Raw genomic sequence first — 26,816 nt, forward strand, 5'->3', positions numbered from 1 at the left:
ACCCTTTTTAAAAACAGGCACTATCACAGAAGAACGCCAGGATTTTGGGACTCCCTCACTGCAAGCTGAATTAAAAACAACGGTAAGTACCGGGGACCAGAATACTGGGTCTTCCTTAAATAAATCCAGAGGAATTCCATCTGGGCCCGGTGCCTCTTACCTTTACTGTTGGCAATTGCTTTCCGGATTTCCCCTTCATTACAAACAAGATTTTGGCAAGTTCAATTCAACTGTGGTGGGGCATCCTCTGCAGCATAGTCCGCCGAATAAATGCCAGCATAATGGGTCACCCAAGTCTCAGGAGGGATGTGGACAGTTACTTTGTCGGCTGGTAGGGTGGGAGATAGAACAGACCGTACAGCCTTCCAGAAGGCCTGAGGATCTCTCGAGAGGCCGGAGCTCACCACTAAATCCCACTTCTCTTCCTTCAATGCTACCTTTCTTTTTTTGGTGGCAAGCTTATACAGCTTCCTACTTTCCCTTATCACTATCTGGTCTCTAGGATTTTGTTTTAAAGCCCTGTCTAAGGTATTATTAGCCTCTCTGCAAGCCTTGTCGGATCAGGAATGAGCCTGATTACAGGACTGGGAAATAGGTTTCGAAAGTAGTTGTTTGACTTTATCTAACAGCGTTACAAAACCTTGTAAGATGCGAGCTGGCTAACGTGGTATATAATTACAACTGGACACCAGGGCAGAGCTAATCGGAATAACCTGCGACATAATACTATTCATGTTTGCTGTGCGCCAGACCACCCTACGCCCAGCATCTTTGGTGGATAGTTCCTGAATGGTTAAACGCTTAGGCTTCTGTCCCCTGTAAGTTACACTATCTTAGCAGAAATACGATTGTGGTCACTATAAGGCTTGATACGGACCTCACAATCCTTGATAAAGGGAAACATGCTCCTGGAGACGAATACATAATTAATAGTACTTCCTATGCCTCTCCAATAAAGGTGGGAATATAGTGATCAGTCAAATTGGGCGACATATTAACCATACCTCTTTCTAACAGGTAGGTAAATAGGACCCGTCCCCTGGCACCCATCACATTTTGGTCCAGCTCAGAAGCGGGTGGATCAAAGGTGGTCTGGGAGAGCGGTAATGGGAGCCCCAATTTAGCATTAAAATTATTTCTAGCTCAATAAGTTCAAAAGTTACTAAAAAAGCTGCAACACATGTTGCTGCGCAGTGGAAGGCACTTTGCAAACATTGACTGGTCACCTTTCTGTAGCATATTGCTGTATTTGGGTGTTATACTCTTACTAAAGAGGTGCAACTAATACCCAGACAGTGTTAAGTTTAAAAATGACAAAATGATGAAGTAATATTATCACAAAATATGCTGCATAATTTGCCTTTTCTTGCCGCATAATTTTTTACTCAACCCTGCCGCATGATTTGGCCCTCTCCCTTGACGCATAATTCCAGTGGCCCTGACAATACTGGCTTAAGTTGGGACAGCTCTTCTTTTCTTCTAAGTAAGTGAGCAACAGACATGAATGGCACTCGAATCTATACAGTACGAACGAGAGCTCACTCCGGATTACAGTGTGGGCCCTCTTGGGCTAAAAAAAAAGTGATGCTCCGGTGGCACAAGGGGCTTGTAAATATGCCCAGAAGGGTCCAATTTATGGGGAAAAAAAGTAGTAAATGTAGAGATACAAATATTCACCTCCACCTGAATGTGGTTTTCCTTCTTTTTGCTGTTCACCAACAGTGCCAAGTGTACATCTGGAGAACTGCACCAGGCACAGGTGTGTTTTTTTTGGCGCACGTTTCCAGGCGCACTCCTGAGATGGTCATGTTACCTACTGTGTGAGCTCCTTTTCCACTCTACAGAGTTCTTCAGAGCGGAGAACTCCACACAGTGGGAATAGGATCTCCTGTGCAAGGGCACTTTTTAAAAAGCAAACTACACCTTGGAACACACACTTGACTGTCCTTGAATGTGATTCATGACTGTGAAGATCTCCGCAATTATGGGAAAGAAATCCACACCCATAAATAGGTTTAAATGAGCCAGAAATCCCTATGTGAATTCCTGGCAGATGTAAAAATAATAAAAAAAAGATAAATATGGTCATAAACAAATGTTTATGACCAAATTTACATTAATGAAGAGACGCCAAATCTTGAGTAATGTTTTTGTGATGCATTATATGTATCCCTATCCCTCTTCAATGCATTATATGTATCCCATCTTTTCTGCCCACCTCCCCTCATATTCCTTGAAGTGCTCAGGGGCAGATCCTCTGCAATGGTGCAGGCACATCGCTCCACTGGCTGAGACAGCAGCTGAAAAATAAAATAATATTTTAATATTGTTTTATTTTTCAGCTGCTGGCTCTGAGCCAGCGTGTGCAGGGAGGGGCTGGCCGGGCCATAGGAGGGGGTAGGAGGAGTGGGAGATGTGAAAGATGTACACTTTTAAGTGTGCATGTCAGTTTGACTGGCCGGCCAAACTGACATGCGCACTTAGGTCTCTCTTGCACAGCTGGATTGGAGAAATAGCACAGACTCCCTGTGCATGACCGAGTGTTGATTCTGCCTGATCAGGCCAATCCCCACACTGCTGTCATGCGTGAGAGCAGCACAGGGATTGGATGGGGAGTCTGTGATGCTGGCCCAGGGTCTACTGGAACCAGGAAGTGGACGCAGAGGAGCACAAGGCGGCAGGACGCACCAGGTTTTTTTTTTTTTTTTTTTTTTTTTAAATGAATCCCCCTATGCGCCACTCGCCCTACTACCCTAAATTTGTGTCTGCCGCCACTGGGAGTGCTTGGAGTCCATCAGTGCCTACAAGCATTTAAGAACACAGCTTTTAAGAACACCGACCTGGCACTGCCATCTATGCACTAGGCCATGCTTCTCCAGTGAGGCTCTTGAGATATAGGTAGCTCCCCAGCTACTTGTAAGTAGCCCTTCTGTGTGCCACTCAGCCAACTAAATTAGAAGCCTTTGCTTGGCTGAATTAATATCTGCATACCGAAATTGAAAACAGTGTATTTCAGACGAAGATGTGTGTATTTTCAGAACTCATAAACTGATGCCTGGAGAGAAATGGTTGAATTTCCAAAATGCAGTTAATCTGATATTTTTGTGATAAATCATGCAGCATCCAAAGAATGTAATAGCAAACAAGGACCATGCTGTGGGATGATAAGACCCAGAGAATAAAACCCACAGCCCTCTACAGGTTGGTTTATATTAGGCACAGTACTACCACATATCCAACATTACTACTGGCTGTCCACTTAGTAGATGTCACTGACTGGGTGTATGCTGCAAATACTAAGTCCCCAATTAAGCTGGACAGGCTGACAAAGGGAAACAAAACATACCTGCATTAACTGTATGGGGCAAGGGAGTGAAATCCCTTCCAGGAGCAACAACTGCTGTGATTAAAACATGGAAGGTCGCCTCAACAGCCATTAGATGGGAGTTTAACTATAATGACCCAGTTACATGTGGGACCACGTTGATATAGGTTATACGACCACTAGGTTCCTGAGTTGAGACGTCATTGGAATCTCCAATCTGGGGGACGTCGGAAAAAATTATACACAAAGTCAGTTGCCCTGGTGAAAACAGAGTTTGAACTAGACCCACACAACTGTACAGATACTTCCAGCTTTGACGCGCACTATCGTCTCATGCTAACATGAATGACAGACAATAATCCCCGGAACAGAGGGTACTGACAATGTCAGTGGATAAGGGAGTAGGCTTCTCGACATATTGAGTGAGTCTAAATAATCTGCCAGACCTCCCCCAAGGAACTTAGAAGGAAGTTGAAAGATGTTATTGGTACTCTGGAGGAAGTGCAGTGAGAGGCAGTGCGAACAGACACTATCCGGTGCTAACTTGTGGCTAATCCAGCTCAATATACTCACAAGGCATACTACAACCGAAGTAGACTCCACATTGGTGGTAAAGGACAGGTGCTTAAAGTGTGAGGTAGAAAAAGTCACCTTTATCCGTACTGTGTGGCAATGTAGGCAGATCTAAATGTCACGACAGGAGGTTGTAGAGATGTCTGGGGTTCTGGTTGTAGAGATATTCTCAGCCCACACTTTGCAGTCGTGGGAATCCCCAGTGATTCTGGTATGATCTGTGCTACACTAACTCTTTGCTCACTGGAGATGATGAAAGGGCATAACAAGGGACTGGAGAAGCCCGCAATGCCCAACAAAAGCGCTGTGTTGTGTTGGCATGAATCAATGCATGGAAGCAGAAAGAACTGCATTTGAGGGCAGGGGATGCTCATAGGAATTATCAAAAATATGGGGAGCATGGCAAAGCTTGTATAGGCTGAAGGAAGGGCTGAGAGGAATGGTGATGGTGTAAGAGGTTGAATGAACAACTGGCGGGCCTACCCTGTAGTAAAAACAAAAGGGACCACGTCATGTAAAGACTCCCTAGTTGACGGAGAGATGACCACCTACTCAGTGACCTGGCGGTAAATGATTTAAAACGAATATGTAATGAGTTATAACTGTATAAATTCCAGTAAACTGACTATGTTGTATTATGCCTCGATGAATAAAACGTTAAAAAAAAAAAAAGAAAGGGCTGGGGGTGTGAAATCTGTGGTTTGGGCGAAACATCAGATCACGTCCCATGCAGTCTACTGAAGATACACTAATAGAATCTCTTGCAATCTGAGGTATGAACATAGACTAACTAGTATGTACCTTATGCAGGCTGTGACAGATACACCAGTGCATTCCTATGCAGTCTGTGGTTTGGACCTACAGTGGTTCGTTCACCATATAATGTGTGGTGTTGGAGATACTGCCACGCGTGCCCCATACAGTCAGTGATGTTGAGGATACAGTAGTGCATCTCATAGGCATTCTGTGGTGTGGTAGATACACCTGTGACTGTCCCAGGCACTCACACAATATTTGTGCAGTGGAAGGTGCCACAATGAATGCCTTGTGCAGTCTGTGGACTTGGAGATAAACAAGCACATTTCCTACGATGTGCCACATGCTGTGAGTGCGAGGTACCGCACTACTCTTCCAGTGGAATCCCTGATGTGGAAGTTGCACCAGAACATTCCCCATGCAGGATGGGGGTGGTAGCTATACATAAACATGTCACTTGTACTTTGAGGTGTGGGCTACACTAGTGCGTGCCCCAAGTAGTGTGACATGTGGGAGATATCAACACTGTCTGAATGATGGTACAGGGAGCCCATGCACAACCAACAGAGAAGGTACACTGTTTGAGATAGTCTGTTAGCAGGAGAAGAGATCTGAAGGTAAATTATTTGTGGAGGAGCAGAGGAGGTCCATGTAGCCCTAATGGGTGCTTCCCAGCCAGAAGTCCTTTGCAGCTCTAATCTTGTCTTTTCTCCCAAGGTACAGATGGCGAAGATGACTTTGGGCGTGGAGATCTAGGGCGCCTGAGGAAGCAAAGAGATCAGCACAACCCCCATTTGATTCTCATGATGTTACCGCCACATCGCACTGAGAGTCACTCCCGGAGCCACAGGAAGAAAAGAGCCCTCGACACAAGCTACTGTTTCAGGTAAATCTAAGCTCAGGAGAGAAATGTGAACACCCAGTCACACAGGCCCAACAGCGAACCTCATCTATTTGTTCTGCTCTGTTATGTTAAAGAGAATTTATATAGCGCACGTACACCACATGGTTTCATGGCGTTTATAGAGGAAGTGAACTGCTGCTCATAAGATCAATTACTCATAGGCCTGTGAAAATAGCCAGGTTTTCTATTGTCTCCGAAAGTAATAGTAACATGGAGACGATCTAATGTTGAGAAGGAGTGTGTTCCAGAAAGAGGGGGCTAATATCGAAAAGTGGGATCCACCAGTTCTTTTCCGCTTATAGGAGGGAATGGCTAACAGTGACAGATGGGAGGACTGAAGGGCCCGGGCGGGGACGTACCTCTGGATAAGATTGGAAAAATGTAAGGGCATGTGCCAAGGAGTGATTTAAATATCAGGAATCCGACCTTGAATGCACAGCGTTGGGTTACTGGGAGCTAGTGCAGTATATTCATGAGAGGATTGACATGGTGCCATCTTGGCTGGTGGTAAATAAGTCTTGCTGCCTGATTTTGCACTAGTGGCAGTCTTCTCATCAAGGACCCAGGAAGGCGAAAGTAAGTGGAGTTGGCGTAATCGAGATGTGAGATTACCAGGGACATGATGACTTGGGTGGCTGCTTCAGGTGTAAGGAATCTACTGATTTTCCTAATTTTATGAAGTTGGAAAAAGCAGGTGGAGACCACTGTTCCAATCTGGGTTTTCATTGAAAAGTCCCTCTTGATTGTAATGCCACGGATTTTTCTGAGGGAAGGGGGGGCGTTCCCAACTCTGCTGGCCAGAAGTTCGAAGTCCAAGGGTTAAAAGAGCCACTGGTTAGAATCAGCTCAGTTTTGTCAGGATTTAGTTTTAGGTGGTTGTTATTCATCCAGTTGCGGATGTATAACATAGTGGTCTGAATGTGCAGAATAGAGGCGGGGGGTATTATCAATGTTGAAAATTAGTTGCAGATCATCTACATAGTTGAAGATGCGCACCTTACCTTCCCCCAAGGACTGAATAAGGGGAAGGAGATACAGATTGAACAAGTGTGGAGACAAAGAGGAACCTAGTTAGTTTAACTCTTGGGGCCATGTATTGGGAGAGACGAACAAATTGTGAAAGGTCGTCCAAAAAGGATGTCAGCTATTGAAGGGCGGCTCCCTGAACCCCAGCGTCCCTGACACGATCCACCAAGATGTTATGGTCGACCATGTCAAAGGCCGCCGAGAGATCAAGTAGCACTAATGCCTGGGTGGTTACTTTATCAGCCTCTTTCTTTATTTCATCCAGTACACTCAAAATTACCATCTCAGTAGAATGAGAGGGCCGGAAGCCAGCTTGGCGAGGATGTAGGAAGTGAGATTGTTCTATGAAAGAGCAAAGGCAGTTGGCCACATGGGCTTCTAGTACTTTGGCCAGGTAAGGAAGTAATGAAATGGGATGGTAGTTCGAGGGGCCTGAGAGATCAGCTCCAATTTTCTTAATTAGGGGGACTATCACAGCTTCCTTAAAGAATCTGGGGACCAAGCCCTTGTTGAGTGACCCATTTAGAAGGGATGTGGGCGGCTCAGGGTATGCTAGAAAATTTTCTCTTAAAATATGTGGAGGGCAACTGCCAGCCGGAGAGCCTGATTTCACTTTAGTTAACAGGTTCGGGAGGGATTCTTTACTAATAGTAGGAAACTGGTATATTTCCACAAGATGGCACATTAACTTCTTTACTATTAACCTCCACCCATTCCTCGCTCACTCGAACTCACGCCCGACAGTTGGCACAGTTGCCCCCACCTATTTTTAATAGACGGTATGCCCACTCTTGTTCATTCCCAAGATCTGTCATATAGACTCCTGCTTGTTCCCACTATGTAATTATGATGTATGTATGGGGATTTTGTGGGGGGGCTAACCTAGTCATCACTGGCACACCCACTCACACCCAGTGCTAACAGCTGGTACATATATATACTCTTACCCATTCCCACCAGCAGCTATATTCATTTTCTCTCATTCTCATCAGCAGGTAGAAATCATCTTTGACATTCCCACTATCTACAAGATTCACACCTGACTGTGAGGTATATCCACGATTAATAGCCAATCGAAATTAAATCCATGACCTTCATATCTCATACGTCCAGTTCAACTCGCGAAGTAAACACCAGTGTGCGGAGCCAATTCTGTTCCTAACAGTGTCCCTGTGACAATGATGGATGTACAAGACATTAGAAGTATGTGTGATTGAAAGTGCCTTTTAGTTCAAGGCTGGTATCGGTGCATAGGAGCCATCAGCTCCAGGTCTCAGAATCCCATCTCAAAGGAACTTGAAAATCAAATGTGATTTTTATGTTGATCAAGTCATACATATTCTTTGCTTGACATCGTGGTACTCTATAAAAGCCACAAAACAACATGGATCCCACCATATCTGCTAAGGCCAGCACTTCATAAATCCATAGCAGAGACATGGCGGTACTCCAACCCTTATTTTCATGTTGAGAGTACCGTGTTATGGACCTTTGTCTGCATGAAGTAGTCGGTGCCCAGAGGCTATGGATAATTGCAATATTGTGCCCAACATAGGATACCCTACCAACAACCCACGTGCTTTTTCGTGGGAGTTCTTATTTCTGCCCTTGGGAATTCCTTAGGGGTCACATTAGCAAGGAACTCTGACTGTGTTCACAACCATTGGAAAGCAGATCATTTACCAGACTGTTGGGAACTTGTAACTCCTCAAGCATCAATAATAAAGATAAGGTGGCTGTTACTGTCCGACAGGACCCGCAGGCTACTCCTACCACCACTTCACCCACCGACATTAACAACGTACATCCCTCACCAAAACACATTTAACAACATCACCCCCTCACCACCTCTGTCTCTAAATAACTAGTCTATGCCCAGGTCATACTCCTATTGCCTGATCCATAGGCCGACATTCGTTACTAGACGAACAACAGATATTTTCACTTTCTCCTACAGGTTCATTGTCCCATTCACATTCTATAATGTTTTTGCAGAAGCCAGGAGGAGAACTGTTGTGTTCGATCGCTCTACATCGACTTCAGACAAGACCTCAACTGGAAGTGGGTGCATGAACCGAAAGGATACTATGCCAATTTTTGCTCAGGGCCGTGTCCATACCTGCGCAGTGCGGACACAACTTACAGTACGGTAAGTAAAGCCCAAATGCAAACACCTAACTGCTGTCACTCGAGAGGACTTGTCACCCTTAAATTCCAACACAGGCAGGGTGTTACTGAGGTCACATCTGGAGCTTGGCAAATTGAGTAAGAGGGGGCACATTGACCTGATATTTTTTATAAGTGAAAGAATTGGCCCCAGGCACACAAAGTAGAAAAGTGAAAACCACTACATAGTCATTAGTTCTGGCCCATCATGTTTATTCTGATGTACATGGGCAATACAGGTCCATCTAAAACAATCCACAGCCTCAACTGTATCCTGCTTGGTTTTGCAAGTCTTTTCACACATCTGCCCTCTTATGGCTCTTATTCCACTGATCCCTTGTTCAGCAGTGTAATTATCTGTGATGTGTGACTGGTGACAGAGAGTTGCCCATGTTGGAACAATCCACAAAGAAACATACTGTGTTACAGTGCAGTGGTCAATTCCTCCTTCATAGCCATTTTATGAGGCTAGTCAGAGAATAATCTTGGCCGAGCATGTTAATTTGGTAAAGGTGAGACCCAGGCAATTAGGTTATGAGGACTGCTAAATGTTGGAACCCATTATACACGAGGGGCATCACCCAAGTGCTGTGAAGATGCCACTCACTAAAATCCACCGGGCAATTAAAAGGCGGTTAAAATGGACACCTGATAATTCCACAACTACACAAATGCAGAGATGCTATCTCGGTAACTTTGCATGTTATGGAATTAGAGAGATGACGTTCCAGCCTTCCATATAACCCAATTTTGGATGATATGACTTCATTGCCTTGAAAATTATTTCTGGTTAACTTGTCAGAGTTCTAGAATTTTTTTTAATTACCAGTCACACTAGTTCTCCAACATATGTATCTTTTCCTGATTTATAAACTATTCAATTCATCCTGTGGTCACGAGGGTACCAAACGTTTTAAAAAAGTTTAATAATACATTGGTCAGTTTTAAAGCAGAAGTGCCTCTGATGAGTACAGGAACCCAAACACTGCTTTACACCTTTGATGCCCTTCCCCCCAGATTTTATTTTGAAGCTTTAATGTTAATCACCCAGGGTCTTACTTATGAGGCCCTTACGCCACAATTGCGTCACTTTTTGTGATGTGGCAGCGTGAAAAATGCACCACACTGCACCATATTTACAAAGTAACGCATCTAGGCAGATGAGTCACGTTGCAAACTCCTGTGTTACATTATACTTGCATACCTGCCAACTCACATGGTGCCACCGTGTGACACACGATATCGGCTCTAATCACACAGTCGCCTAGTGAGGAGCCGATATCACACGGTGACAGGGGAAACGAGCTGAAAACCACTGTAAATAGTGGTTTTACAGCTAATTTTCCGAGGCTTTGAACTGCTGATGTCCATTAAGGGGTGTACAAACACCCCAGGACATCAGCACCAGCCTTAGCAAGCTTTTTATATATATTTTTTGATAGGAGGGGGATTGGGGGCGGGTGGGGTTTAAAAGTGCCTCGTAGGTACTTCTCGGCATGAGGCCCCACCGCCTTCAAGGCTCCACCCCCTGCTCACACGATGAGTGTTCTTCAAGTTGGCTGGTATGTACCTGTGTCAGGTGTAATGTATGCAGGGTAGGCGTTCCAACGCAGGAAAACCATGTAGAAGTGACGCAGCGAAATTTATGAGATTTCACCATGATACTTCTATGGCCTCACTGCGTCAAATCTTTACGCCTGCTTGAAACAGGTGTAAGGGGTGACGCAGGCCTTTTCACATGTGGCTTGCCCCATGTGGAATGACACATTGCTGGAGCTGCTTCTGTTTCGACACACTCCAGCAATGCGCAATTTTTACGCTGACAGATACATCAGGATTCCTGACGTAGCTGTCAATCCTTGCGACATAGAGCCCCGTACAGTAAATACCGCGCATCCATGGTGTCGCAAGGAGGGCGCATCGCTATTTTACCGCAGCGATGCAACACTTCATAAATAAGGCTCCTAATTTCCAAAAAGCTGGAATACTGAGTGGGTTGCATGGTAACCTGGACTATTCAATACCCATGCTGTAGGTGTATTTTAACATTTAACCATTTAACTTCTCCAGCAGGGGATTATACCCAGATGAATGTATGCAGCGGTTCTTAACCTTTTGACTTTTGTGGACCCCCACTGAATCATTACTGGCATCCTGGAATCCCCACTGAGCCTTTATTGAAAATCGGGGACCCCCTGCCTAATCAAGGTGTATGACTTGAATCTCAATAAAATGCAAAAACAAGTATAACAAAACAAAGGCTTAGTTATCACTATCTAATATAGGAAACGTTTTTAAATGAGCAATTTAGCTTTTTCATTGTATTAACTTTATTAATTTGAATGTATCAATTTTAATAACCAGTTTTAAATATTTAATTTTGTAAAACTGCCGCGAAACCCTGAGCAGCCTCGGCCCATGCAGGTCGTGGGGCCGGGTGGCGGGGGATTTCGATAGACAATGACGAGGGAAAATTAAATAAACAGTTACATTTCCCTCATCATCGTCTGACGAAATACCCCCCCCCCCCCAACGCGGCCCCACCCTTCTTACCTGCACGGGCCGCGCCTGCCCCTGAGTAGGCCTCGTAGACCAACCATCTGTTCCATAATACAGTGGTTCTTAACCGAGGACCTCAGTTTAAGAACCACTATTATGGAACAGATGGTCAAGCAGAAAATACAACTGGGATGCAGACTCTTAAAACAGATTCTACTTGAACAGTTTATTGAGTGAAGCATGTTCTGATCATCGAACCTTGCATCAGAATCAAATTAATAACAAATGCAGACTGTAATGGATGTTTTCCATGTTTAATTGTGCGCATTCCTGCCAAAGGGATATTTCTGAAGAGCGAAGAGAAGTTGTTCTCGTGGTACTCGTAGAACACACTCAGTCAATAAAATTATATACAGAGTACTATCATTCTGAAGTGGTTTGTTTAGAAACAGTTAAGCTCAACAGGGACTACATGTTGGCCACAATCCACATACTTTGTAGCCTGTCTTCCTTTGTTCTTTGTGTATAGTAAAGTAATGCGCTTTACATCTGGTGTGTGCAGAATTTGTTAGTTTATTTTTTAATTTAAATTCTTTCACTGATTGAAACAAATGAAAGGACACTATGGGGCATATTTACAAGGCCCCTGCGCCACCGGAGCATCCCTATTTTTGCCGCTCCAGTGGCGCACAATGCAGGACCATATTTACAAGGCCACGCAAAGCCACCCAGTATAGCTTTTTAAGGCCTTTTAAATATGGCCCCCTGTCACGTATTCGGCCACCAGAGCACTGAGGGACCTACACTGGCTTCCTGTTAAGGAAAGGGTCTCTTTTAAGTCTTTGTGTTTGACATTCAGAGCAGTGCATGGACTAGGCCCAGCCCCTCTACAGGATAAGTTCGTTCGCCACTTACCAAGCCCTGTGCAATGAAATTGCCTCCTTCTTCCAGGAGAAAATTGCTAACACTGTAAATACCTTACAGGACAACACCCAGGATGGTCCTGAGGAAACAACCAGTTCGGCCGACGGAGATTTACAACTGACCGCGGCCCTAGACAGCTTTCAACCACTCTCCCAGGTGGTTTTTGACAGCTTGATAGAAAGCGTGTCTTCTGGTTCTCCCCTAGACCCTCTCCCCCACAAAATATGGAAGCTATATGGGCGCAATACCTTTCCTTGGCTGAGGATGATTTGCAACCAGTCCCTGATGGTTGGATCTGTACCAGACTGCTGGAAATTAGCAGTGGTAACCCCACTGATTAAGAAACCGAATATAGACCCTCTGGTACCAGCTAATTTCAGGCCCATCTCGCTTTTGCCATATCCGGTGAAAATCCTCAAAGTCAGTAAGCAGGACTCTGTCCCACTTTCTGGAGGAGAACCTTCTGCTTGACAGGGATCAGTTCGGTTTCCGTCCTGGCCACGGAACCGAAGCGGCTCTGACTACCATGCTGGACCATCTTCGAATGCTTGCCGACAACGGGAATGCCATGATTCTAGTGCTTCTCGATATGTCGGCAGCCTTCGACACGGTGAGCCACCCAGTCTTGTGGAGAGACTAAAGCAGATGGTGTCAAAGGCAGAGCACTGCAATGGTTTCAATCCTACCTAGAAGGTAGACAGCAGGTAGTAACCTTGACACCCTTCTCCTCCAGCAGGTCTCCAGTTGCGTACGGGGTGCCGCAGGGATCTGCAATTAGTCCCATCCTTTTTAACATCTACCTGCGGCCCCTGTTTCCTTTAATTAAATCTTTTGGAGTCAGCCTGGTGAACTACGCCGACGACACGCAGCTGGCCTTCTCTTTAGAAGGGGATGGTGCACTATCCATGGACCGATTTCAGCAATGCATGAACCAGACCACGGACTGGCTTAGAACGAACTCTCTCCAGTTCAATAGTGGCAAAACGAGGTGGTCTTTTGCTCGCCATCTAGGATCCATAAACAACTTCCTCTCGAATTTAGTCTCTCTCCTGAGGAAGGACCCCTTACACCGGTCAGGAAGGTACGTAATCTTGGGGTGATCATTGATGACGACCTCCAGATGGTATCCCAGGCCAGCAAGACCGCCAATGTCTGCTTTGCCCTGCTGCGGATACTCCGGAGTATTCTACCTCTGCTTCCTAGGGAGTCCCGAGCCACCGTAGTACGCAGCACGGTATTAAGCAGGCTTGACTACTGCAACTCCCTATATCTGGGGGCTCCGCAGTATATCTTCCACGGACTGCAAAGGATCCAGTCAGCTGCAGCCAAATTAGTGCTCGATAGGAGACGTAGCTCTTCGGCCACCAGAGAACTGAGGGACCTACACTGGCTTCCTGTTAAGGAAAGGGTCTCTTTTAAGTCTTTGTGTTTGACATTCAGAGCAGTGCATGGACTAGGCCCAGCCCCTCTACAGGATAAGTTTGTTCGCCACTTACCAATCAGGCAACTCCGATCCTCCACAGCTGGTCTACTGGTAGTCCCGCGATTCAAGCGCTCTAGGGTAGGCGGAAGGGCCTTCAGCATAGTAGCTTCCGGCATGTGGCATGTGGAACAAGCTCCCTCTGAACTTGAGACAGTGCAATTCCCTATTTGAATTCTGCAAGGGACTCAAGACCTGGCTATATCCCAAAGCTTAATCAAGGCAGGTTCTCTGTCCCTTCCTCTGTCATCCTTGATACGGACCATCAGTCTAAAGCGCCAGGATGCCCGTAGGGCGATAGCCGCGCTATACAAGTTCCACATCAATCAATCATCAATCATTACTCTGCGTGAAAGGGGTGTTCCATTTGTGTTGCTGTGAGTGTTCCCACGCAAAACCCATGGATTCTGAGGCATTTCCAGATTTACAAGGTTCCCTAAAGCTGGGAATGCGTCAGATTTTAACACCTCCCCAGGGGAGGAGTTAAAGTGGCGCAACAAGGAGAAATATCTTTATTTCTCCTCATTTTTTGCTCTTTCTATGTGTGCTTCACTGCACACATAGAAGGAGGAAAATGCCATCAATTATTGTTTTTGTGCCGGAAGGTCTCCCTTCCTGCCGAAAAACAACCGTCCCTGCAACACAGGCACCCTTGCACCATGGTGCAAGGGTGCCTGCTTTGGCGCTGGGCAGCCAATTTTGCGCTAGCACAGGGATGCATCGTATTGCTGTGAATAAAACGCATCCCTGCACTTTCCTAACGACTCGGCTTGGTGCAGCAACATGGTTTGCCCCCTGAACTGAGTCCAAGGACCATTGGACTCATCTGCCTTCAAAAACTGAGTTGCCTGGACAATTCTTGCTGGTTTCCCGCTGGATTTGGCCCCAGTACGCCTCGTACTACATCCGCCGCGAAGCCGTGTCTTTGCCGCCCGGCACCGTGCGTCTAGGCTGATCCAAAAGCGTCAGTTCACACCGTATCCCTCCTGGCTGCATTGCACCCAACCTTCCCCGCCGATTCGAGACGTACACCCCTAGCTGCCGAACCCTGTACGCCGGACTCAAGCATCGCTGTCCCGCAGGTACGGTCCGTACGCTGCCAACGTACTGCACCGTGCCGTACTCCGAGCCGAGAAGCCGCAGTACGCTGATCTTCCCCGTACGCTGTACGGCGCCGAGAAGTGTCGCCGCCGATCCGCACCGAAGGTACGGCCCGAACGCCGACGCCACGGACTCTGCAAGCTGATCCGGCTCATCCGCCCGTACCCCTGAAGGTCCCGTAACAACACCGCGTCCCGACGCCGCGACTGGACCAGACCAAGTACGCTGCCGAACTACGACCCGGACCCATCGACTTGTCCCGCACTGTCCGTCGCGGACCCCACGAACTTAAGGTACTTTGTCCTGTTCGCACCGCAGTGTGCACGTCCCGGACCCCGGAGTCCGCACCGATTGTTTGACTCGTACTGTCTTTGTTTTTAATGCGGACGAGTCGTACACCCAGGTACGAACCGTACAAAGCCTGAAAAGAATTGAGTAAAAGAAGCCTATTTTTGCATTTTAAGCCTTTTTGCAAGAACATTGAACTTATACTGTGGTCATTTCTAAACATTATTCTGGTCTTGTGCTAAGCCTTATATAAAGAGAACTATTTCTGATATAACCTTGACTGGTGTCTATTTGTGGTGTGTCATTGCATTACTGTATGTGTTCACAAATGCTTAACCTATAGCGCCCTGAGAATAGTCTTGACTGCTTGCGCCACACTACCTAAAGGGTGAGCAGGGGTTATTTGAAAGGGTGATCCCCTTATCCTGACTTAGAATTGAGAGTCCCTGCTTGTCACAAGTGTATACCTGTGCCAACTAGAGACCCCCATTTCTAACATTGGTGGCAGCGGTGGGATTTGGATTTGCATTTGTGATTCATGTACAGTGATTGAGTGAACGCCACGTAGTGAGTTCAGACCAATAACGCAACCACACAGTATTGATTTTTTTTGTTTTGCTGAAGAATCTCCACTTTAAGAAACCATGCCTAGCTCAGTCAGTGGAGGCAGAGCGTCCTCTATATTCTCTGGAGTTGATGACATAGATTGGGAACAGGAGGCACTGAGGAAGTGCACAAATGAAGTCTTGAAAGGATATCTCTCCAAGTACAGAATTAAACAAAGTGGATTAACAACCAAGGATCAGTACATAGAGGCGCTGAGGGCCTGGTACGAAGCAAAGTTCCCAGAGAATGCACGGGCGGTGATACCCCCAGAAGGTGTTTCTGAGCCTAGCAGAGGCCTGTCGCCAGAGGAGATGGCCGACAGGAGTGCTGCACGAGCACATGAAGTGGAGATGGCAAAACTACAGATGGAAATGGAAAGACAAAGGCTGGCCATGGAGCATGAGGTAAGAATGAGGGAGTTGGATATCAAGGCCAAGAGTTTAGACCACTCTCCCTCTGGTGGCAGCAAGTCAAGGGTGCATATTCCTAAAGATGTAGTAAAAGAGTATTATAAGCAGGATGATATTGGGCAATGGTTCAGGGCCTATGAAGTAGCCATGTCCTCCCACCGGGTCCCTGAGAAAGATTGGGGAGCGGGGTTGTGGGCAGGTTCCTGAGTGAGGGGCGGGACACATTGCTGGATCTCCCCTCTGATGTCCATACATCCTATCCACACATGAAGGAAGCTCTGATGACAAGGTATGGGTTAACTCCTGAGTTGTACAGGCAGAGATTTAGGGATTGCACCAAGAAACCTGGTACCACTTATGTAGAATATGTGACTTTTTTTTCCAGAGCGCTAGATGGTTGGGTGAAGGGTAGCAAAGTGAATGATTACCAAGGGCTGTTTGATTTAATTGCATGGGAGCACTTGTCTGATAATTGTTTTCCTGAGCTACGCCAGCACCTGATCGATAGCAAGCTGACTAACCCTAGGAAGCTTGCTGAGGTGGCGGACCGCTGGATCAGCACCAGGGTCCACAAGGGTCCCATGGGAGGCCCTGCCAAAGGTGTTCAGGGTCCCCAGCAGAAGAGTGGGGGGGACAAGGGTAAACAGAGGGAGTTCTACAGAGGGCCCCAAAGTAATCCCCAAGGGAACCAAGGGAAAGGTTCTCAGCCACCCCCACCCCCGAAGCAGACCGGGGCCCAACAGGTAACCCTGTTCAAAGAGGGCCCCCCAGATGTTACAAGTGTAACAACCTGGGGCACTATTCCATGGATCCCAAGTGCCCCATGTATGGTAAACCAGCACCCTCTGGTGCTCCACCCCCCAAGCAGGTGAATAGTGTAGCCTTTGGGAGGGAGGTAGATGTCCAAGGGGCGGGGGATCCCGTACAGATGACCCTAGTCTCATTAGGAGACCGTGAGATGGTCGCTGAGGCCCAACTGCCCCCCAATTTTCAAAAGTATGGGCAGTGGGTGACCATAAATGGCCGAAGGGTGGGGGCTCTTAGAGATATAGGAGCCAGTGTGACTGCTGTCAAGCAACACCTGGTATCTCAAGAGCAGGTTGTCCCACACGCATTCAGCCGTGTTGTCAACGCCGACAACACCGAGAGTCAGTGTCCAATGGCTCAGGTTCCCTTTGAGTGGGGGGGGGGGTCTCTGGTACTCTGCAAGTGGCTGTGAGAGAGGCCATGCCTGTTGATTGTCTCCTAGGTAACGATTTGGAGAGCTCCCCTTGGGAAAAGGTGGAGAAGACAACTCACCTGAGGATGGTGGGTTTACCTGATTGGGCATGCGTGACCACCCGGTCGATGGCAGCCAGTAGGGGTGTTGAAGGGACCCTGGAGCCTGAGGGAGAGGCCCAGGAACCGGCCTTAGGGAGAGGGCACAGGAGGCACGGGCATCCGGCTCCTGAAGTTCCCACGGCCCAGGAGGAAGCAGACCTTGAGGGGGATGCCCTGGAGCCTACCGGGGAACAGATAGCCGAACTGGGGGACCTGCCTGAGCTGACCCATTGGCAGCAAGAAGGAGGCCCCACCAGGGAGGAATTCTGCAGGGAGCAGAAGGAGTGCCCCTCTTTAGTGGGTATGCGGCAGCAGGCTGCAGCCCAGGCCAATGGTGATCAGTCCGGTACTCACTTGATCTACTGGGAGAACGGCCTCCTGTGCTCCGAGCCTAAGGTTGCTGAACCTGGGTCAGCCCGTGCGCTGGTGGTACCCCAGAAGTTCAGAGCCTTCCTACTGGGGCTGGCTCACGACGTTCCGTTAGCAGGGCATTTGGGGCAGGACAAGACCTTTGAAAGGCTTGTCACCCACTTTTATTGGCCTCAAATGCGCAGGAGTTCTGACACTCACTGCAGGACATGCCAGACTTGCCAGGCAAGTGGTAAGAGTGGAAGGAAGCTGCGAGCTCCACTCCAACCTTTCCCTGTGGTCAGTACCCCATTCCAGCGAGTGGGGATTGACATTGTGGGGCCACTGGACCCCAAGACAGCCATGGGCAACAGGTTTATCCTGGTCTTGGTGGACCATGCCACCCGGTACCCTGAAGCCATCCCTCTGAGGACAGTGACGGCCCCCGTGGTGGGACGGGCACTGATGGGAATTTTCTCCCGAGTAGGATTCCCTCTAGAGGTGGTGTCTGACAGGGGGACCAATTTCATATCAAAATATATGAAATCCCTTTGGCAAGAGTGTGGTGTGACATACAAGTTCACCACCCCTTACCATCCCCAAGGAAACGGGTTGGTTGAGCGCTTCAACCGAACCCTAAAAGGCATGATTATGGGTCTTGAGGAACCCATGAGGCGTAAGTGGGACGTCCTCTTACCATGCCTTCTCTTTGCGTACCGTGAGGTGCCACAAAAGTCTCTGGGGTTCAGTCCCTTTGAGCTTTTGTATGGCCACCCAGTACGAGGACCTCTTAGTCTGGTCAAGGAAGGCTGGGAGCAATCTCCCAGGAAACCTCCCCAGAATGTATACAGTTACATGCTGGCTTTCCGGAACCAGACTAGGCGTTTCAGGCAACTTGCTGAGGCAAACCTGGAAGCCAGCCAGGAGGAGATGAAGCGGTGGTACGACCAGAATGCCACTCTGGTTGAGCTTCAACCTGGCCAAAAGGTATGGGTCCTGGCCCCTGTGGAGCCTTGTGCACTCCAGGACAAGTGGACAGGACCCTTTGAGATTGTGGAGTGCAAGAGTTCTGTCACCTACTTGGTGGACTTGCAGTCTCCAAGGAACCCCTTGAGGGTCCTCCATGTCAATCGATTGAAGCCCCACTTGGAGAGGTCCGAAGTGGGCATGCTCTTGGCCACAGATGATGGGACGGAGGAGGAGTCTGAGCCTCTTCCTTACCTCCTGGTAGCCTCAGAGCGAGACGGGTCAGTGGATGGAGTTAACCTCTCACCCACCCTGACCCCTGAGCAACAGGATGACTGCCGCCACCTGCTGGGGCAGTTTCCTGACCTGTTCTCCCTGGTTCCTGGTATCACAGATTGGTGCGTCCATGATGTGGATACAGGAGACAGCTTACCTGTGAAGCACAAGGCTTACAGGGTAACTGACAGGGTCAGAGCTTGCATCAAAGAGGAGGTCTCAAAGATGCTTGCTCTTGGGGTGGTTGAGTCCTCCAGCAGTCCTTGGGCCAGCCCAGTGGTCTTGGTCCCAAAGGCTGCCTCGCCGGGTGCCACACCCGAACTTCGGTTCTGTGTGGACTACAGAGGACTCAATTCGGTCACGAAGACTGACGCGCACCCCATCCCCAGAGCGGATGAGCTCATCGATCGGTTAGGGGCTGCACGGTACCTCAGCACGTTTGATCTAACGTCTGGGTACTGGCAGATCGCCTTGACTGATGGGGCCAAAGAGAGGTCCGCATTCTCCACACCAGATGGGCATTTCCAGTTCCGGGTTATGCCCTTTGGGATGAAGAATGCCCCTGCCACCTTCCAGAGGTTGGTCAACCAGGTGTGGGCTGGGCTGTCCGAGTTCAGCGCAGCATACCTGGATGACATCGCAGTGTTCAGTGGCACATGGGAAGAACACCTGCGACATCTCTGGGAAGGGTTGATGGCACTGCGCAAGGCAGGCCTCACGATCAAGGCAAGCAAGTGTCAGATCGGGCAGGGTTCCGTGGTGTATTTGGGACACCAAGTAGGGAGCGGCCAGGTGGCGCCCCTACAACCTAAGATAGAAACCATCCTGGCTTGGGAGCACCCAAGGACCCAGACTGAGGTGAGGGCCTTTTTAGGACTCACCGGGTACTACAGGAGGTTTGTCAAGGGGTATGGCAGCATCGTTGCCCCCTTGACAGAGCTGACTTCGAAAAAGCAGCCCAGAAAAGTGATATGGACTGACACCTGTCAGAAGGCCTTTGACACCCTGAAAACTGCCATGTGCACGGCGCCCGTGCTCTTGGCTCCTGACTTCTCCAAAGAGTTCCTTGTGCAGACAGATGCATCAGAGCATGGTGTAGGGGCTGTTCTCTTACAGATCACTGAGGAGGGCTTTGACCAACCCGTAGCCTTTATCAGTAGAAGGTTACTTCCCCGGGAACAAAAGTGGAGTGCGATTGAGCGAGAAGCATTTGCGGTGGTCTGGGCATTGAAGAAGCTAAGACCCTACTTGTTTGGGTCTCACTTCCGGGTCCAAACAGACCACCGGCCCCTCAGATGGTTGATGCAGATGAGGGGTGAGAATCCTAAGTTGTTGAGGTGGTCCATTTCCCTACAGGGGATGGATTTCACGGTGGAACATCGCCCCGGTACAGACCACGCCAACGCTAATGGTCTTTCCAGATTTTTCCGCCTTAGTGATGAGAACTCCCTGGGGTAGGGTAGTTCTCCCCACATTTCAGCTGGAGGGGACACGTGTTAGACCTGGCACCGTTGGCGTGGGTCACCCTTCCATTTTTGTTGTGCCTCAATGTATTTTTGTGCTGGTGTTAGCTGCTCAGGGCACTGTGCCACTGCCATCCAGTGCCACAGTGCAAGTGCTCCCTATGGTAAAATGTATTATGTGAATTGACTTCCATGTTTGGCTTATTTGGTTTACTATCAGTCCCTAGTAGAGTGCACCAGGGGTGCCAAGGGCTTGTATATCCAAATGCTGCTAGTGGGCTTGCAGCACTGGTTGTGCCACCCACAGAAGCAGCAGGGTAAAATGTGTCTAAGGTCTGCCATTGCAGAACCTGCATGCAGTCTGGTACTGTCATGCTGACTGGGCAAGTGTCCCCACTTGCCAGTCCCTAAACCTTCCCTTACCTTCATATTAGTCACCCCTATGGTAGGCCCAAGGGCAGGGTGCATTGTAAGGATAAGGTAGGACATGCCCTGAGGTGTGTGGCATGTCCTGGTAGTGAATTACAGCCATTTTCGTTTTTCACTATTGAAGGCTACCTGCTCTCCATAGGCCAGAATGGGCTGCTAGATTATAACACTCTCCTAGCAGGCTCAGGAAGCATGGTAGAAATTCGTGTTTAGTATGCCTGAACTCAGAATAATAAAATACATCTTTTAGTAAAGTTTATTTTAATATCCTGTGTTTGCAAATGCTACTTTTAGAAAGTTAGCATTTGCTTGCTTAACCATTTCAGTCCGCCTCTGGAGGGGAGGGCTATCTTCTTTGTGTGTAGCTTGAGTGACAGGGCTGGGAAGTTCCAGGAGACAGGCTGGGGCTGCCAGGTGGTGAATAGAAAGATTACACCAGGATGGGTGGGAGGAGTGCACCTTGACTCTGAATAGGACAGGGCTCTGCCTCCACAATGCTGGCTCCACCCCCTGGGGAGCGTCTGATGTCTCTGCCCTGCCTGCTGAAAGAAGAAGCCAGAGTCTCCATAACAAAGTGCTCCTCACTGAAAAGAACTGGACTGGGATTATGCAAAGGCCCCCTGGCCTGTAAAGACAAAAGAAACTGAGTATAAATATAGGAGCCCTGCTCCTAAGAAATCAGATCCTGATTGAACCAAGAAGGAACTCTGCCTGACCAGAAGGACCTGGAAGAAGCTGAAGGAGGAGTAACTTTCCCTGACCTGGGGGATTGACCTGCAGTTGGTGCCTTGCTGAGAAAGGAGAGGAAAAGACTAGAGAGACTTTGCACTTGCTTTCAACTATCTCCAAGGGCTTGGAAAAAGAGCTTGCCCCCTGAACTGAGTCCCAGGACCATTGGACTCATCTGCCTTCAAAAACTGAGTTGCCTGGCCAATTCTTGCTTGTTTCCCGCTGGATTTGGCCCCAGTACGCCTCGTACTACATCCGCCGTGAAGCCGTGTCTTTGCCGCCCGGCACCGTGCGTCTACGCTGATCCAAAAGCGTCAGTTCGCACCATATCCCTCCCGGCTGCATTGCACCCAACCTTCCCCCCTTTGCTGCCGAACCCTGTACGCCGGACTCAAGCTTCGCTGTCCCGCAGGTACGGTCCGTACGCTGCCAATGTACTGCACCGTGCCGTACTCAGAGCCGAGAAGCCGCAGTACGCTGATCCTCCCCGTACGCTGTACGGCGTCGAGAAGTGTCGCCGCCGATCCGCACCGAAGGTACGGCCCGAACGCCGACGCCACGGACTCTGCAAGCTGATCCGGCTCATCCGCCCGTACCCCTGAAGGTCCCGTACCAACGCCGCGTCCGGACCAGACCGAGTACGCTGCCGAACTACGACCCGGACCCATCGACTTGTCCCGCACTGTCCTTTGCGGACCCCACGAACTTAAGGTACTTTGTCCTGTTTGCACCGCAGTGCGCACGTCCCGGACCCCGGAGTCCGCACCGATTGTTTGACTCGTACTGTCTTTGTTTTTAATGCGGACGAGTCGTACACCCAGGTACAAACCGTACAAAGCCTGAAAAGAATTGAGTAAAAGAAGCCTATTTTTGCATTTTAAGCCTTTTTGCAAGAACATTGAACTTTGAAATAATACTGTGGTCATTTCTAAACGTTATTCTGGTCTTGTGCTAAGCCTTATATAAAGAGAACTATTTTTGATATAACCTTGACTGGTGTCTATTTGTGGTGTGTCATTGCATTACTGTATGTGTTCACAAATGCTTAACCTATAGCGCCCTGAGAATAGTCTTGACTGCTTGCGCCACACTACCTAAAGGGTGAGCAGGGGTTATTTGAAAGGGTGATCCCCTTATCCTGACTTAGAATTGAGAGTCCCTGCTTGTCACAAGTGTATACCTGTGCCAACTACAGACCCCCATTTCTAACAACAGGTATATATAAACCAGGGTTCTTCAACCAAGTGGGCGCAGGGTCCCCGATTAAGACATAAGGATATTGATTGGCTTTATGGTTATTGGATTAGAAATAACGTGTATGACTTTTTGTATTGCGCTAAAACGAGAAAAGTACTTTTGGGACGAAATTCTGGTGCCTTTCCTCAACTAGTGAGTCTCTTTGGAAAAAAAAATTAATTGTTACGCATGGAATTTGCCAAAGATTCAAGTTGGTGTAATGACTACTAAAAGGGCCAACTAGCAATACAGATATCCAATATTGCACATATGGGCTCAAAGAGAGCTCTCATCATCTTAGCAAACTCCATGGGCAGGTGCGGAGTTAAGGCAGACATGCCTTCTATTAATGTCCTCCAAGAACTAGTTCATTATTTGTTGCGCTGCATACACCTTTGGCAGAGAGGTGAAATAGAGAGATGACCTCGAAAAGAGGGTGTGCCATAGGGCACCTGTATTTCTTTTAGCATAGCTTGGCATATACAATGTTAAGAAAACTGGTATTGCTGCTGAGAGGTCAGTTCACAAAATTGAACACCTTCAGTTCAAATTCTCAAAAATGACAGCATATGGAGATTGCAGTTTGTTTATTGCAATATTAAATTATCCTTACACTTTACAAGCTTAACAAGCAAAACAGAATTGTCTTCTGAAGACTGAACAGGCACTTGTATGTCCTTGCCACTTGGTGAAGATTGAAGAAAATCAGCCCAGACTTCATCTTAAAAGGCTCGCCCCAATAAAGGAGCAGAGTGATCAAACTTCTTTCGCTAACTATCAGACCTAGTTCTGGGTTGGTCTTTCTCTTGGCTATGCTAGCTAGTCTACTGGACAGAGATTTGCAGGCAGCAACACTAGCTAAAAATGTATGTGTTCTCTGAAGATGAGGTCTTAGGAAAGGTTAACCACGAAGTCCTTTCATTGCTGAAAAAAGGTGCGATAGAGGTGGTTCCAGAGCAGGAAAGGGGTCAGGGATGCTACTCCCGGTATTTCCTGATTCCGAAGAAGGACGGCAGGCTGCGTCCAATCCTGGACCTCAGGATCTTGAACCTTATTCTGAAGCAGGAGAAGTTCAAGATGCTCACCCTTGCGCAGGTTCTTCAAGTGCTGCAACAGGAGGACTGGATGGTGTCGATCGACTTGCAGGATGTGTATTTCCACATCCCCATCCTGAAGTCGCACAGGAAGTATCTCCATTTTATGGTAGGGTCGCAGCATTATCAGTTTGCGGTCCTACCGTTTGGTCTTACTACTGCACCTCGAGTCTTCACCAAGGTGATAGCGGTGGTGGCAGCCCATCTCAGAAGGTCGGAGATTCCAGTTTTCCCCTATCTGGACGACTGGCTGATCAAAGCGGAGTCGCCAGAGAAGGGGCTTCATCATCTACAGGTTACAACTCAGCTGTTGTACAAATTGGGTTTCTCGATAAACATGCCCAAATCTCACCTGGTGCCCTCTCAGCGCAACCTGTTCATAGGGGCGGTACTGGACACTACTGTGTGTCGAGCATTCCCTCCTCCTCAAAGGATTCTCGACATACAGGAAATGATTCCTTTGTTTTACAATGGAGCGGTTGTTCCAGTCCTGAAGGTCCTTCGTCTGCTCGGTCTGTTTGCTTTCTGCATTCTATTGGTCAACCATGCACACTGGCACATGAGGGCGCTCCAATGGTGCCTCCACAGGCAGTGGTATCAGTGCAACGGAGATCTCAGGGAGTCTGTGAGGATCTCCAGAGAAGCTGCAGCGGATTTGTCTTGGTGGAGCGTGGAGGTCAATCTGTCTCAAGGAAAGCCCTTCCATCTACCTCTATCGGTGGCCACAGTGATAACGGATGCATCCACTTTAGGGTGGGGTGCGAATCTGGGGGATCTGGAGATCAAAGGTCTTTGGTCTTCACATCAACCTTTTAGAGTTGCGGGCGATAAGTTTGGCACTCAGGGCCTTCCTCCCTTCCCTTCGCGGTCAGTCCGTTCAAATCCTGACGGACAACACTACCGCGATGTGGTATGTCAACAAGCAGGGAGGAGTGGGGTCGCATTGTCTCTGCAGGGAGGCTCTGCGTCTCTGGTCCTGGGTTCAGGATCATCAGATTTGTCTGATGGCAAATCATCTGGTCGGAGTTCTGAAAGTGCGTGCAGACAGTCTCAGTCGGCAGTTCTCTGCCGACCACGAGTGGAGGCTCCATCCGGAGGTGCTTCATCACGTCTTTCGGACATGGGGAACTCCTCGGGTGGACCTGTTTGCCACTCGCGAGAATGCTCACTGCCCCTCATTCTGCAGTCTCCAGTATCCGATGCAGGCAGCTTTAGGGGACACGTTTCAGTTGAGATGGGACTCACATCTCCTTTACGCGTTTCCTCCCATACCCTTGATTCCTCCGGTTCTGAGTAAGATTCACCAGGCCCAAGTCATATTGATCGCCCAAGACTGGCCAAGAAGGGTGTGATACACAAATCTTCTCCACCTCTCCTCGTGCCCTCCGCTCCGTCTCCCTCTCAGGGCAGACCTCCTCTCAGTCGAAGGGGCAGGTTCTACACCCCCACCTCCAGAGCTTACACCTTCATGCCTGGAGATTGAATGGGGCAGCTTGAATTCTTTTTCTCTCCCGCCTGATGTGGTAGACGTAATTTTGTCTGCCAGGTGTCATTTCACCATGTCCATCTATTCCTATAGGTGGTCTAAGTTTGTCCTTTGATGCGGAGAGAAAAATATTGACCCTTTGAGGGCTCGTTTATCCAAAATCCTTCAGTTTGCTCTCTCTCTTGCTCAGCAGGGCTTTGCTGTAGCTACTGTGAAGGGTTATTTATCGGCTTTGTCGGCATTCCTTTGCTTGCCGAATCAGCCGTCCTTGTTTAAGTCACCTATTGTATTACGGTTCATTAAGGTCTTGACCAACAAATTTCCGCCCACTCCATTTATTGTGCCTCAATGGGACTTAAATCTTGTCTTAACTTACTTGATGGGTTCTCCCTTTGAGCCCTTGCACACGTGTCCCTTAAGGCTATTGTCTTTTAAAACAGTTTTTCTCATTGCCATTACCTCGGCAAGGAGGGTAAGTGAGCTTCAAGCACTGAGTTCGAAACCCCCGTTCTTGACCATTCATGCTGAAAGAATGGTACTCAGGACCAGGGCTGCTTTTCTGCCTATGGTGGCAACTCCTTTCCATCTGGGGCAGTCCATTACCCTTCCTACCTTCTATCCTCCCCCTCACCCTTCCAAGGAGGAGGAGCGGCTTCATCGCTTGGACCCTAAGAGGGCGGTGAGCTTTTACCTCGATAGGACTAAAGACTTTCGAGTGGATGACCAGCTCTTCGTGGGCTTTGTTGGCTGCAGGAAAGGCAGAGTGGTGCACAAGAACACCCTTTCCAGATGGATTATCTTGTGCACCAAGATATGTTACTCTTTGGCCGGTAAGGAACCTCCAGAGGGTATAAGGGCTCATTCTACCAGGGCAAAGTCTTCTACATCTGCGTTGTCTAGAGGTGTTCCTGTGGAGGACATTTGTAGGGTGGCAACTTGGGCCTCCCTCCACACTTTCGCAAAGCATTACTGCTTGGATTCCGAGGTGAGGAGGGACGGACACTTTGCTTGTTCCGTCCTTCAGGACTTTCTGGTATAGAAGGGTGGACACCCTCCTCCGGGAGTGGGACTGCTGTGGGAATCTTTTCACAAGGTGAGGAATCCACTGGCAGATGTATCCATCAGAAGAACAAGTTACTTACCTTCGGTAACGCTTTTTCTGGTGGATACAGTATCTGCCTGTGGATTCCTCACTGACCCACCCGCCTCCCCGTTGTCCACCCTTGTATACCTACAATAGTTATGATGTGTCAAAATGTATCTATTGCTGTCAAAGGAAGTGTGTTATTTCTTTTGCTTTCCTGCATTGTTTTCACACTGTGTGTGTTGGTTTGTATATTATGTACTGTGTATACTGTATATATATTGTTGTCGGTCCGTCGTGTGCCTCGAAGGCACGGAAAAAAGGGCA

At 48.3% G+C, this 26,816-nt stretch overlaps 1 protein-coding gene across 2 annotated transcripts in view; it reads left to right on the forward strand.

The window, feature by feature from the left end:
• TGFB3 (transforming growth factor beta 3) overlaps positions 1-26,816 on the forward strand; it is a 160,357-nt gene that overhangs the window by 118,329 nt on the left and 15,212 nt on the right. Inside the window, exons 5-6 of one of the 2 annotated variants that reach the window (XM_085626695.1) lie at positions 5,372-5,540; positions 8,580-8,733. In XM_085626695.1, the coding sequence (XP_085482821.1) occupies positions 5,372-5,540; positions 8,580-8,733 (323 nt within the window). The remainder of the gene's footprint in view (positions 1-5,371; positions 5,541-8,579; positions 8,734-26,816) is intronic. The other variant, XM_085626694.1, reaches the window with a different exon arrangement.

The sequence above is a fragment of the Triturus cristatus genome, chromosome 9 (assembly GCF_964204655.1).
Source record: "Triturus cristatus chromosome 9, aTriCri1.1, whole genome shotgun sequence".
Lineage (NCBI taxonomy): Eukaryota > Metazoa > Chordata > Amphibia > Caudata > Salamandridae > Triturus > Triturus cristatus.